We start from the raw sequence: 14,060 nt of genomic DNA, 5'->3' as shown, positions 1-14,060 counted from the left end.
TATATATATATATAGTATAGCCTGTTTTATTTTTGGTGTATCACGTTGTTTTCTTTTTCGTGATAAGGAGTAGCCTATATAGCATTTGAAAATACTGAGTTGCACACTGATAGATCACCTCCTATATTAAAATAATTAACAAACTTTTTGAATTTTTAAAAAAAAGCCTGTTATACCTCTTTGACTTCTTCATAAAATAATAACAATATTTTAAAGGTACAGAAGATACGTGTTTTACATTTGTATAGGGAATATATAAACTTTTTAAAAAGTCGATGTCATATGAACAAAACAAATGTTTTTTAACTTTGTAAAGGAAAATACACAATTAAGAGCAATTAATATTATTTCCGATTTGCAAGTTGGCTTTATTTCCAACTTTTTTTAATAATTCTATCCAAAGAAAACCTATTTTTATAGATATGTTTGGATTTTATTTTTTTAAATAAAATAAAATAAATTAGCTTTCTTATAAATTAGTTAAAACTGTCACCTTTAAAAGAATTAAATCATGAGACGTTTTCAAAGCAAATCTTTTATAGAATTATTTCTCTAAGGACTTAAAAGAAGAAGAAAGAAGTAGGAATTTTTTTGTAACTAAAGGAAGATAATAATAGGCTAGGAGAATGTGCTTCTAATTTTTATCAACTTATTGAGTATTGATTTTACTATCACAATGAGAGAAAAAATAAAAATTATGTGTTCAATTTGAGAATAAATATTGCAGACAAACATTCACATTATAGTTAATTTTTAACTTACTTGTTTTTAGGAAGAAAGTTCAAAGGGAAAGCAATTGATATTACGAAGTGGACTTTAAGCCTAACTCAATCCCATAAAACCGGCTCATAGGGTTGAGGTTTGCACCCACTTATATACAATGAAAGGTGGGACTATATATTATGGGTGGTCCGATAGCGGGTGGCCTGATAAGCCCAACAAATACTCGCTAGGATAGGCTCGAAATGGCTCTGATACCATATTACGAAGTGGACTTTAAGCCTAACTCAACTCTATAAAACCGGCTCATAGGGTTGAGGTTTGCACCCACTTATATACAATAAAAGGCTCTAATCTCTAGTCGATGTGGGATCTCCAACAATTGACGCAAGAACGAAAGGACGACAAAAAATCATATCATCAACCCAATGTATTTTAAGGAAGTGGAATAACAATGCAATAAAAAACAATAATGTCAAAGGTCCAATCAAATGTTATTAGTGTGGAGGAACTTATTTGATAAAATATGCCTTGAAGATTGTCTTGACTTGTACATATTTGTAAAGGTGAGACACATAAACAATTGTTGGTCTGCACCACAAAGAATCGGTAATGCGAGAGGAGGAACAATGTTCCCAAACTAAAAATCCTTGGGAAAGTCTCTACTATGAGTGGAGTAAAAGCAATGATGTCAAATGATCTTATTTGAGATTTACATGCATAATAAAATAGTAAACTTGTTGATGTCTTATATGATTATTGGGACACACTGTTTATATCTTTTGATTATGTGAAAATTTTTTATTGGTTTGTCTCTTTTGTGATATATGACATTGGTTATCAACTATGTGACATTGGTTATCAACTATGTTATTCTTAATTGTAAAGATAAAATTTTAACCTTTGGTCCTTGTAAACAATATACTTCTAAACTTTTGAGCATAAGTGACTTAAGATTGTTATACTTTTAAGTATAAAGAATATATCAGTTATAGCTTTTTGTCTAGTGTTAACCGCTCGATCTAACAACATTAAAATGGTAATTGTTTATTGTCTTTGTTGAAACTTATATGGGTTAATCCTCACATATATCTTCTAGAGAAGTTTTGATGATAACACACACTAAACACTATGTTAGATAATATATATTCCTATATTCGTGAACATTCTAATGTGTTTTATGTTAATTATAGTGCATTGGACTATCGAGAGGAACCTACAAATCTTATATGGTCTATCAAAATGAGATGATTAACTATAAAATCAATTATGTGTAATACAAGTCGTAATAAATAAGAAGAAGAAGATACAACTCCAAAAGAAAACGTAATCATACCCCCCACCCACACATTTGAGTTTGTGTTTTGTCCATGATATATCCCGAAGTCGGATAAACTCTCTACAAGATCTGTCAAATGTGTTTTCCTAGGATATTCCCATCTAAAAAAAAAAAGGTATTATTGTTATTCTCCAAAAACTAAAACTATTACATGTTTACCAGTGTCAGCTTCTTTTAGGAGATTCCCTTATTTCCTTTTTCATTTCAAGATGTCAGTTTTATCCAACAAGTCTTAGTTGTTCCATTTGTTGAGTCATTGTCATCTCCTACTCCAAATTAAACCACTTCTTAAAGTCCTTCTCCTTATCGAAGTCCACTTGAGCCTCCATGACCTCCTCTAATAGCATATCAAAGCAAGACTGGTCCACTGTTACATGTGATTCCACTTATTTTATTCCTTCACCATCAAGGACACATACCACAGCTTCTGATAATGAATATCTTGTCTAGCCCATGACTCTTAAGAAAGGTATTAACTTTACCTGAAATTCTCATCCTATTTATAACTTTCGAAGTTATCATTGCTTGTTTCATTATTTTTTCTCTCATTTGGGTCTTGTATTATTATTCTTAAAAATGTACAAGAAGCAATTGATTATTCTAGATGGAGACAAGTCATGATTGTTGAAATGGATGCTCTTGACTAGAACCTCACATGTGAACTTATTTCTCTTCAACCTAGAAAGAAGATAGTTGGATGTAAGTGGTTTATGCTATTAAAGTTGGGTTTGATAATATCATTGATCGCCTTAAAACAAGATTGGTTGCCAAAGGGTATGTATTTAGTTGTATAGGTTGATGATATAGTAATTACAAGAAATGATGCCACTAAAATTTATCAATTGAAGAAGCATTTATGCAATCATTTACAAACCAAAGATCTTAGATGTCTTAAGTGTTCTCTAGGTACTAAAGTAGCTCAATCAATAGAAGGAATCATTATTTATCAAAGGATATATGTTGTAGATATTTTGAAGGAAACAAATATGATTAATTTTAATCTATGGATAGTGAAATGGATCCAAGTCATAAGATAATGGAAGAGTAGGGTGAGTCATTCTTAGACCTAGAATGATATAAAAGACTTGTTAGAAAACTTATTATTAGGGTAAAGTCCAAAAGACTCTTATTGACTTTGATTGAGTGTTGTTAAACAATAAAGTGTGAACATAAATATGTCTCATTTGTAAGACAATGATTTTTCAAATAGCTCATGTGAGACGAAAATACCCCGTCTAACAGAAAAATACAACACATTGTGTTATCTTACTTCTTCAGATAAGCAAAACCTTAGTCATATGATACATAGACTATTTTTAAACTAACGTTGTACCTCACAATTTTCTTTATGGATTTATTTTGTGTTGTAGAGAATGTTCTTGTCTTTGTGTCTACCAAGAAGATCTTATAAAGCTTTTTTCAACATCAAATATCTCTTGAAGAACGCATTAAAACTATTTTACGCCAACACACATCCTGACATGCCTTATGTAAACTTTGGAAAGACTAGCTGTCATGTACAGTTATATGCTTTACTCTAGTGTGGGTAAAAGCTCTCTAACCTAGGCTTGATAAGTCATGCCAACTATCAAGATGTTGTTTAAAGAAGAGATAAGTATTTAATATTGCATGGAGCACATTTAATGCAATTTTGCATCGTTTCGTGGACAAATGAAAGCTTGAAGATGAATTTTTAAAGTGAAGTATCTCAACATGCATAAAAGGATTTGCAACAAGTATTTTCTCACCTTCCTATATAAAGAAATCCTCCCAGTTGAAAAAATGGAATAAGTGATCAAGAGTTGTTGAAACATTGTTAATTTTATTGCTCAAAGTTTTTTCTGTCCTAAGCTTCACAAGAATATTATTCGTTTTCATTTAGCAAATTAGTAGTGTTCAAACATTGTATTCATCGAAATATGTGTTTATCTTTTTAGTAAGCAAAACCTTGTGATCTTTTATTCCACACCTTTATTTATAAAACTTTCAGCTAGGAGTGACTACGTTCCAAAAAATACTTAAGTATTAGTTGTGAGTGGTTATACTTTAAACAATATTCAAGTTTTAGTTAGAAGTGGTTACGTTTCAAATAATACTTAGGTTCTTAGCTAGAAGTGACTATATTTCAAACAATACTTGAGTTGTTAGGAAGGAGTGGTTAAGTGTCCAAATAATACTCGAGTTGTGTTTAGTCAAGAGTAGGTTGAAATCCAAAGAATACTCCTTTGTATTCACAACATTAGTTTTCCATGTGAAACTTGATTAAGTCGATCAAGAACTAGACGTAGCCTGCATTTATAGATGAACTCATATAAAAATTTGCAGTATAAATCTTTCTCTCCTTAAGCTTGTTTAAATTGTATGTTATAAATATACTATAATAAAAGAGAGTTTTTAAAATGCTAAGTTTTATAAACTTTGTTTGATAGGTCATCTATTATATTAAAAACTTTTATTTATCATTACTCTATCAAATGCAACTTTGTGAAAATTACCAAAAGCTATGATATAAAATTCAACTATCTTCTTTATCTCATTATTACTAGACATGACTTGTCTTTTCTAGTTTGATTGGTTAGTCACTTTATATAAGTTCTCCATCTTGATCACAAGAGTGGTGACATTCACATCCTCAAATACCTCGAAAGGGCTCCAAGGCAAGTAATGCTCTATGAATATAAGGTAAACACTTAGATAATAGAGTATTGTGACGATGATTGGATATGATATCTTATATTCCAGTACTCCACAACCAGATATTGTGTTTTTATTGGAGGAAATATTACTTTTTGAAAAATCAAGAAATAAAAGTGGTTGCTTAATCTAATGCTAAAGTTGAATATAGGGAAATGACATCACTCTTGTGAAAGTGTGTGAATAAAATGATTCTTTCGAGAACTTAAATTTTACGAGATACAACAAATGAGGATGTATTGTAATAACCAAGTAGCTCTCCACATTGTTTCTCATATTGTATTTAGGAAAGAACCAACTATATAGAGACTGATTGTGTAAACTCCAATGATCAATTGTAGATATCACCCGGTTCATTAGAGGATCTTAAATTCAATTTATAAGTTCCAAACTTGGTTTATATGATATGTATCCTCCAACTTTGGGGAGTGTGAGTATTGCTTAACTTATGTAAAATAGTTAACTTATTAGAATATGTTAACTTCTTATAATTGTTTGACTACTTATGCTAGGTTAAAAAAAAAAACGCATTTATTTTTTATTTCTAGATATCACGTGTTTTTTTACAATTGTCACTTCATGATTATATAGAAAGTAAGTAGTTTAGAATGGAAGGTGCCTTATAGTGATTGTAATTGTCTTTTTTTTGTGCGTGTAGGACATGCCTTTTTTTTTTTATGTCGTTTAACTTTAGTAATTTTAAACTTCCATACTAAGAACAAAATCCTCTAATACAAATATAACTTGTATCTTAAGTATTCACTCCAAAAGGAATAAACAACTCAACTGCAATTAACTAAGATGATATCATCATAGGAAAACTTCCATATGAGATATACTAAATATAGCTATACTTTTTACAAAATAACCGTCAAATATCAAATACTTTATACTTAAAAATAATACTCTTTAGATACAGACGATAGACTAAGATGATTTTTTTTTTATAAATAAAAACTTAACTACAATGTGATGATATTACATTTGAATTATTACTATTATATTTATATTTTTTCTATGATAGCACAGTTCTCTATCAAATATGATAATGTGACTAATATACATTAAAAACATATAGTTTATGTCATTTAATTAATGGAGCTAAAATACAACTCTTTTAATTAATATAAGAATTTTAAAATGTCAACGGTTGGAGATCCTACGTCAACTAGAAATTAAAATATTTCATAATATATAAATAGTGTAAATCTCACTTTATAATTCGGTTTTACGAGGATGAGTTAGACTTAAAATCCACTATTAATATGATATCAAAGCTATTTTCGAGCTTATCCTAACGAATGTTTATTGAGTTTATCAGGTCACTCGCTATCAGACCGTTATAAGACCACCCATAATATGCTATCTCAGGCACGAGTTGTTACTCTCGACATGAGGATATGTTGGAGATCTCACGTCAACTAGAAATTAAAGCATTTCATAATATATAAATGGATGTAAACCTCATTTTATAAACCAGTTTTATAAAAATGAGTTAGGCTTAAAAGTTCACTCATAATACCAACCCTAAACACATTTAGTTTATAAATTATTTTTTGACATAGATTACATCTGTAAGGAGGGACTTATATTTGCCCTAAAAGCAAGTGAGACAGCAATGAGCTTCAACATCTTGATTGTTTCTAATCTATTTGAATATTTTATAACCTACCCAATATTTTAAGTTTTGGCTATTTTGAAGATGGAAATGGTCACCCCTCTCCTTCTCTTTCGTAACCATTCCAAAGAAAGTTACGTATCTTTTCTGCATTCACAAGCAAAACTGCTGAACAAATCAACAATTGGGTTCTCAGATTACAAAGGTGAAAAAACATAGAGGCTGTTAAACTTCCTTTCCATCTCAGCCTTAAATACTGAAGTTTAGATGGACGGAAGGAGAGAGAATATAATCGCTGCTATATCAGTGATTACACTGGTTATCCTCATAGTTATTGCTCGTGTCGCGTTGAAGCTCTCAAAGCCCTTCTTCCTTATTTTTGGTGCCGGTGTTGCTGTCATTCTTGCAGTCTTTGCTTATCTTCTCCTTAGCACAAGGTACAACCGCAGGAGGAGGCTACTGGAGTCACAGTTGAAATCTGAAGGCCAAGAACTTCGCATAGAGTACAGTTTCTTGAAGAAAGTTGCGGGGGTTCCGATTAAGTTCAGATACAAGGAGCTTGAGGAAGCCACTGATGGGTTTCAGGCACTGATTGGAAAAGGTGCTTCTGCTTCAGTTTTCAAAGGTATTCTCGATGATGGCACTTCAGTTGCCGTGAAACGAATCGATGGAGAGGAAAGAGGGGAGAGGGAGTTCAGATCAGAGGTTGCAGCCATAGCTAGTGTGCATCATGTGAACCTTGTGAGGCTATTGGGCTACTGTAATGCTCCAATAGCACCTAGGTACCTTGTTTATGAATATGTCTCAAATGGGTCTTTGGATTGTTGGATTTTTCCCAAAAGATCATCTCAGAGGCGCCGTGGCGGGTGCTTGTCGTGGAACTTGAGGTACACAGTTGCTATTGATGTTGCCAAGGGACTTGCTTATCTTCACCATGATTGCAGGTCGAGGATCTTGCACCTTGACGTAAAGCCAGAAAATATACTGTTGGATGAGAATTACAGAGCACTTGTTTCAGATTTTGGTTTGGCAAAGCTTGTTGGCAAGGATGAAAGCCTAAAATTTGTGTCTGCTATTAGAGGAACAAGAGGGTACTTGGCACCTGAGTGGCTCTTAGAGCAAGGTATTTCCGATAAGACTGACATATATAGTTATGGGATGGTTCTCTTGGAGATTGTTGGAGGCAGGAAAAACGTCTCCTACATGGATGATGAAAAGGCCAAGTCAAAACGAAAATGGCAGTACTTTCCAAAGATTGTGAATGAGAAAGTGAGGGAAGGTAAACTCATGGAAATTGTTGATCATAGGTTGTTGGAAGGTGGGGGTGTTGATGAGAGGCAGGTAAAGACACTGGTTTATGTTGCTTTGTGGTGTGTGCAAGAGAAGCCAAGATCAAGGCCTAGCATGGCCCAAGTTGTTGATATGCTTGAAGGGCGTGTGAGGGTAGAACTGCCACCTGATACCAGAATGGTTCTTGTTGATTTTCTGGGTGTGGATGATAGTGCAACAGATAGCAGTAGCAAGCCAAGGGTGGGCTTTGTGTCGAATCAAAGAGCACAAAGCGATGTAGAGTGTTCATCAACCTACTCTCTTGCTACCACTGTTATGTCCGGAAGATAAGATACCTTTGCTACTCTATTTGGAAAAAACGATGATGTTTTTATAATCTGAGTAATGTTTCTGCAAAAAACATTCATGACATTTCACTGTAATATTGTTTTTTTGTCTTTTTTTCTCGATTACATCATGTATTTTAATTTATATTTCTCTGTTATTGTAAAAAGTTTTGTAAGAATTTTGAGGAAGAATAGCTTTACTGTTCATAGCTTATTTGATTTCTTTTCTTGGTTGTATGATTAATTACATGTTTCGGTAGAATGTGAATTTGAAATATAGTTCCTAAACTTGTTTCATTTGTTGAAATATGTGATTAAATTCATTGCAATTTTGATATATGAAACAAACAGTATTGGAATTTTAATGTGTAAGTCAACGCTTTCCCAACCTCCACCTCATCATTGACTTTCTCCTGGGTTTGATCAAAACTTACCTAATACGGATTACATTTGATTAAAATAAAATCTAAATTAGAATAAATAATTGTTATCCAATCTATTTAGTATAAACTTAAAATCATCCCTTTTATTAAATAATAATTATAACTTTTAAAAAATAAAAGTGATATTTTTAGTTAATAATATATATATATATATATATATATGATATCTATATATCTAAAATTAAAAGTCTTTTTAGTAATATGATTTAAATTTTAAAAATATTTATTTAGTTTTTCAATTTTTAGACTTAATGTTTTGTATGTTTTTTTAAATGAGACAAAATCACTCAGATCAATACCGATCCTGCAAGTACCCCATCAAAAATGGATTGGGACAAATTAGTCAACACAAAATTTGTAGGTTAATTCTTCCTGCATGCAAAAAGAATAAATTAGTTTCTCTTGATGACATGTATATATGCAATGTGTATTTGATGATTTCAACCATATATTGAAATATCCAATTAGTCAAACAAAACATTTGAAAGTAACAAAGAGTATGAGTGAAGAAAGATTTTGTGATAAAGATTCAGGAGGTATAAGTGATGATTACGCGAAGAAGGTTTTTCATAGTGATCTAAATATCTCTTATATTTTTTTACTGGAAGTTCTCTTTATCTTAATTTAATCATATATATCGAGTTAAAAAAATGTTATGAAGTCTTAGTTTGAAGTTTGTTTTAATAAATTAAAACGTTTTTAAGATGTTAAATGCTTTTAATTTTGCTGAAAAAGTCTAAGAGAATTTTTAATTAATTATAATGTTCAATTAATCCATAAAAATTATTTAAAATCTAAAGTTGAAAAAGTTGATTATGTTTGATTTAAACAAGTTTTTAGTCTATTAAAATCACTTAATTCTCAAGTTTGTTTAAATCATTATGTTTTAATCAATTAAAAGGATAAATTAATCAATTAAAATAATTTTAAAAAGTGTTTTTTAATATATTAAAATATTATTATTAAAGTGGTTTTAGTCGATGTTCTAAAACTTTACAACTCTATTTTTAAATTAAAATACTCAAAATCAATTCTATTATTTCAAAAATCATTTTCACTATTAAGAGAGACTTATATTCGAGTAAAATACATCTCTTTTATAGTCAGTGCTTGAATTTTGTAATTAATACCTTTACACAAGAAGAACATCTTTGTTGATCACATGAGTTTGTATTTGTTTTTTTAAGCTATAACTTTTCTAAGTGATTTCATTATTGTATTGATTTATCTTTTGTTGTTAGAGTGTATACCTGAATAGAGTTTCTAAGTTGTTATTGTGATAAGGTGTCGCAGGATACTAAACTAAGTCTCGTAGGGTTCAAGATAATGGTTACTAAGGTTCTTTTATTTGTTTATTTTTTTTTTAGTGGTTGTAAAATCTGAAAGTATTAGTGAATATGCTTGGGTTGGAGTTGTTGAGTAACTTGATATAATTGTAATGATGTAGTGAACTAATATAAATTTTTGTTCCTTTCTTTTTACCTATATATTTCTTTTATTTGATATATTTTTGTTTGCCTTACTCTTTTGGACTTCTTCTTGTTTGCACATATATCATGTTTTACTAATACCTTGTTTAAGAAATTTTACAATAAAGTTTTTGTTTTCCATTTTCAAAAAGTGGTAAATGTTCAATTCGTCCCTCTTTAACTCAACCTTATAATTCTAAAACATCTTCTATACAAAATATTTAAGTAACACAATTTACAAAACATAATTTCTCAACAAAGTAATTAAATTATCAAATGATACAACATAAGTCAACAAGAATTGTGTGAATTACTAGGTGAGCCCCACCTCATCCTTACCCATATAGGTTGTAAGTTAAGCGAGATAGGCCTAAGCAAGCTCATATGAGAGGCTAACAAGTTTATTTACATAACTTGTTTCACATTGTTATTACTAGAAATTCTTCATGTTGCTTTCAAGGTTGAAACTCAATGCATGAGTAGACACATTGTGCAACACAAATTGTTGCATTCATATGTATACCTCATTAATATGAATTAATTTTAGTATGTAATTTCAATTTTAGGATTGAAATAAAAAAAATTAAATGGTGTATTATTAGACACAACTTGGATAAACACCATCTTCAAGATTTTGATTAATAGAAACAATAATTATATTTCATCTTAACCAGGTAGATCATTTGTCACTAAGTTTGCTATGTTGGACATAAAAAGTAAGTCAAGCCTCAAGAGAAGTTGTTTTAATTATGATGTTTGAAGATGATGATACTGAAAATGTATTATGTGCTATAACTTTCGTTGCATGTGTTTGATACTCTTATACTCAAGGAAATAACAAGATTCTCAACTTAGTGCACAACCAAATCTAAATATTAACCAATAAAATTGTTTTTTAAAAGGTTAAAATATGCGAAGAAGGTTTTAAGTTTGATTAATCAATCAAGGTTTTTATATACTTGATTAAATTGTTCTTGATATGTTTCAAAACATGATAATCAATTATCCGCTTTGTTAATTGATTGAAATAAAAGAACAAAAATATGTATTTAAATTGATTTCACAAAATAATCAATTATCATTTTTAATAATCAATTTACATTGTTTTAAGTTGTTTTCTAAAATAAACGCAGAGCAAAAATAATCTATTAACACGAGTAATAACCGATTAAAATAGAGAACAATAAATGATTTTCAACCTTTACCAAGAATAATCAATTACCAATTTAAGATAATTGGTTAAATGTGTTTAAATCAATTTTTAATCGGTACTTTCAAAACTATATAGATAGAACCTTTGACTCACTCTTTTACACATCTAATAATATTTTCAAAAGTGAAATTACAACTTTATTGAGATATTTTTAAGCTATTTCAAGAGTGCTTACAAGATTTATCAAATAACTCTTTCAACTACATCTTGAATGAGTCAAAGAATCACTAAAATTGTGTATTATTGTTGTGCTTCTTTTGTGTTTCTGGTTACATCCTTTCATTTATGTGTTGTTGGATTGATTCCATTTGGTTTCCTCTTGAGTGTTCAAGAGTTACATTTGTTGGTTTCATATTGATGTGATCTAAGGGTTAGATATTCTTTTGATTGTATTCATGAGTTGATATTGTTGTACTTCATATTTTATATATGTTTTGTATTTAAACATATAAAGACAGTAGATTCCAGTTATTCTAAGGTTGAATATCGGAGACCGATGAAAAATATGTTATGATTTGAACTAATATAACTTTTGGTGATCTCTCTCTTTTTAACTCTTTTTTATATTATTATTGTTGTACAAGTTTTATGTATGAAATCTTTATCATTCTTGATTCCATAATCAATTGCATTTAGCTTTTTAATAAGGTCAATTTTTCAAAAGGTTTAAGAAAAGGTTAATCTTTAACCAATTTACTCCCGTCTTGGTTTATCTTAACCTCACATTCTTTTCCAATAATGTTTATATAGATGTAAATAACTACATCATTTGTATAGATATTTTTATTTGGGTACTAACTTTACATTTTCTTGTTAGTAGCATAATGTGTCTCATAAGTGTTATAACATCAAAATAATATTTTATGCGTAATTAGTTGCGTAATCTATTTCAAATGAATAAGTTAATACATGATCAACCACACAAGAAAACATGACACCACTCTTAACCCAAAATCTTAACACAATATGATTGTGAGTATTTCTTATTATATATTGTGTATCTTACTCATTTAAGGTAATCTCAACTCACTTGAATACAAATATATAAACTCCTAATTTTTTAAATGTAATGGTTGCATATGGACTTCCAAATCTTTAATTGAAACTAAAGATTTATGTTCTTGTCATGCTATTAAGAAATATAGACCAATCTTTTGGATTATGTGACACTCGACTCATTGTTACCCAACTGAGAGTTGAAGAAGATTGCTTTGATGATTTCCAAATCGAGCTTGAAGAATCTATTGTTGTGTGTATATTAGGTAGATTTTGAGTTGTTATTTTGCACTTAGTTATGATACAAGTTCGTATGATTTGAAATCTCTTTTGAAAGTTTTGTTTTTCAAATTTGTGTTAATTCTAGTTAGTTGTTTAGTGTTTTAAATCAGTTGAACAAGTTTCTATTCAAGTCCGGTGATTAAAACAAGTTTTTCAACATGTTTTATCACAACAAACCGATTGAATAACACTTAAATTTTTTTAAAAGGATTTAAAAATGCTTTGTTTTCTTTTGTGTAAAGAAAAATCAATAAGTTCTTCGATAAATGAACTGGTTTTTATGTTGAGATTTTAATAGAAAATGAAAACAATCAGCAATTTATTTTAAAAATCAATTAAATAATTTTAACATAATGTTGTTATGATTTTCAAGTCATTTTTTAAAATGCGTTTAATAAATTTCACTTAATGATCAAATTGTTTTAACTATCTTTTAAAGTTTATATAAAGACTGTTTTTTTATCATTTTAAAAAACAAGAAGAGAGTTTATTGAAATTGTTTTACAAGAGAGAAGATCAAAGTGCTTTGAGAATCATCTTGTCATCTTGGATCATTGCTTCAGTGTGAAATAAGATTTTTGGTTATTTCTTCTGTACTTCAATTGTGTAAAATCCAAATATATTCTAATTCATTTCTTCATTATGTATTATGTTGTAAAACAATTTCAGATAGTGTTTATGGAAACTATCTTTTTGTTAGGAGTGTTGTGTGTTCTAAAATGGCTCAAGATCAACACTCTTAACTGTTTTGTAATCTGGTTTTGATTACTTAGTGAATCTTCAGTGGTGTGTTGGGGGTTGGATGTATCTTTTGGTTAAGAGTGAACCTGTATAAATTTTTTTTTGTGATTCTCTTTTTCTTACTCTGATAAATTATTTTATATTTTGTATTGTGTGTTTTGCATAAAACAGTTAGGTAATTAACAAATTTATAATTCGTCCCTCGGTACATTCTAACACTGATCAATCATAATATTTTGGAAACAAAGTTGGAGAGAAGATATTCATTTAAAACTATTATTTATTCTATTTGATTCTAAAGTTCCATTTGCAATTTAGCATAATCACTTTCAGTAACTATTTATTTATTTCATAACAATAAAAATAGTAAGGAAAGTATTTTAAACGTGTTGGAATTTATCTTCTAAAGTCAATTTTTCGTCATGGTTAACACATAATGGTTTGAAAATACTTACATATAAGAATGATAAACATATTACAAAATTCACTCCAAATGTAATTTGCAAAGAAATGTTTCATAAATTATATCAATAATATTATTCTTTATTAGTTTTATCATGTATTTCTTATTTTATATATTCTAGATACACTATAAGAGAATATCTCAACCTACCAAAGACATCTATCAAGCTTACTAAAACATCCTGTATATAAATGGTAGATCGATATATTTTCAATTTACTTAGACAACTCAACAATAATATATTAATTATGTAATAACAAGTGCTTGCATTAGTAATATGATTATTTGACACGTAACCAAAGGTTAAGATAATTAATACGAGTTTACATTTTTATTCCCATCTTAAATTGATTGTGAAGATGTCTTGAACATACACCATCATTTTAGGTGTGATAAAATAATACATCTCAAACATAAAAAAACATACTATAATCTTACAAATCATAATCTATACATTTGTAAGAAC

General features: G+C 29.4%; 1 protein-coding gene across 1 annotated transcript; it reads left to right on the top strand.

Annotated features, from left to right (window-relative positions):
- The first annotated feature begins 6,441 nt into the window (after window positions 1–6,441).
- Window positions 6,442–8,201, top strand: LOC137822949 (Protein kinase superfamily protein). Its single transcript, XM_068627984.2, has one exon. The coding sequence runs from the start codon at window positions 6,639–6,641 to the stop codon at window positions 7,989–7,991; it is 1,353 nt and encodes a 450-aa protein (XP_068484085.1). The 5' UTR covers window positions 6,442–6,638; the 3' UTR covers window positions 7,992–8,201.
- Window positions 8,202–14,060: the final 5,859 nt, after the last annotated feature.

Source organism: Phaseolus vulgaris, chromosome 9, assembly GCF_051622355.1.
Source record: "Phaseolus vulgaris cultivar YP4 chromosome 9, ASM5162235v1, whole genome shotgun sequence".
In the NCBI taxonomy this organism is placed as follows: Eukaryota; Viridiplantae; Streptophyta; class Magnoliopsida; order Fabales; family Fabaceae; genus Phaseolus; species Phaseolus vulgaris.
The sequence above is the reverse complement of the archived record's forward strand: the minus strand, read 5'-3'. Positions and strand labels throughout refer to the sequence as shown.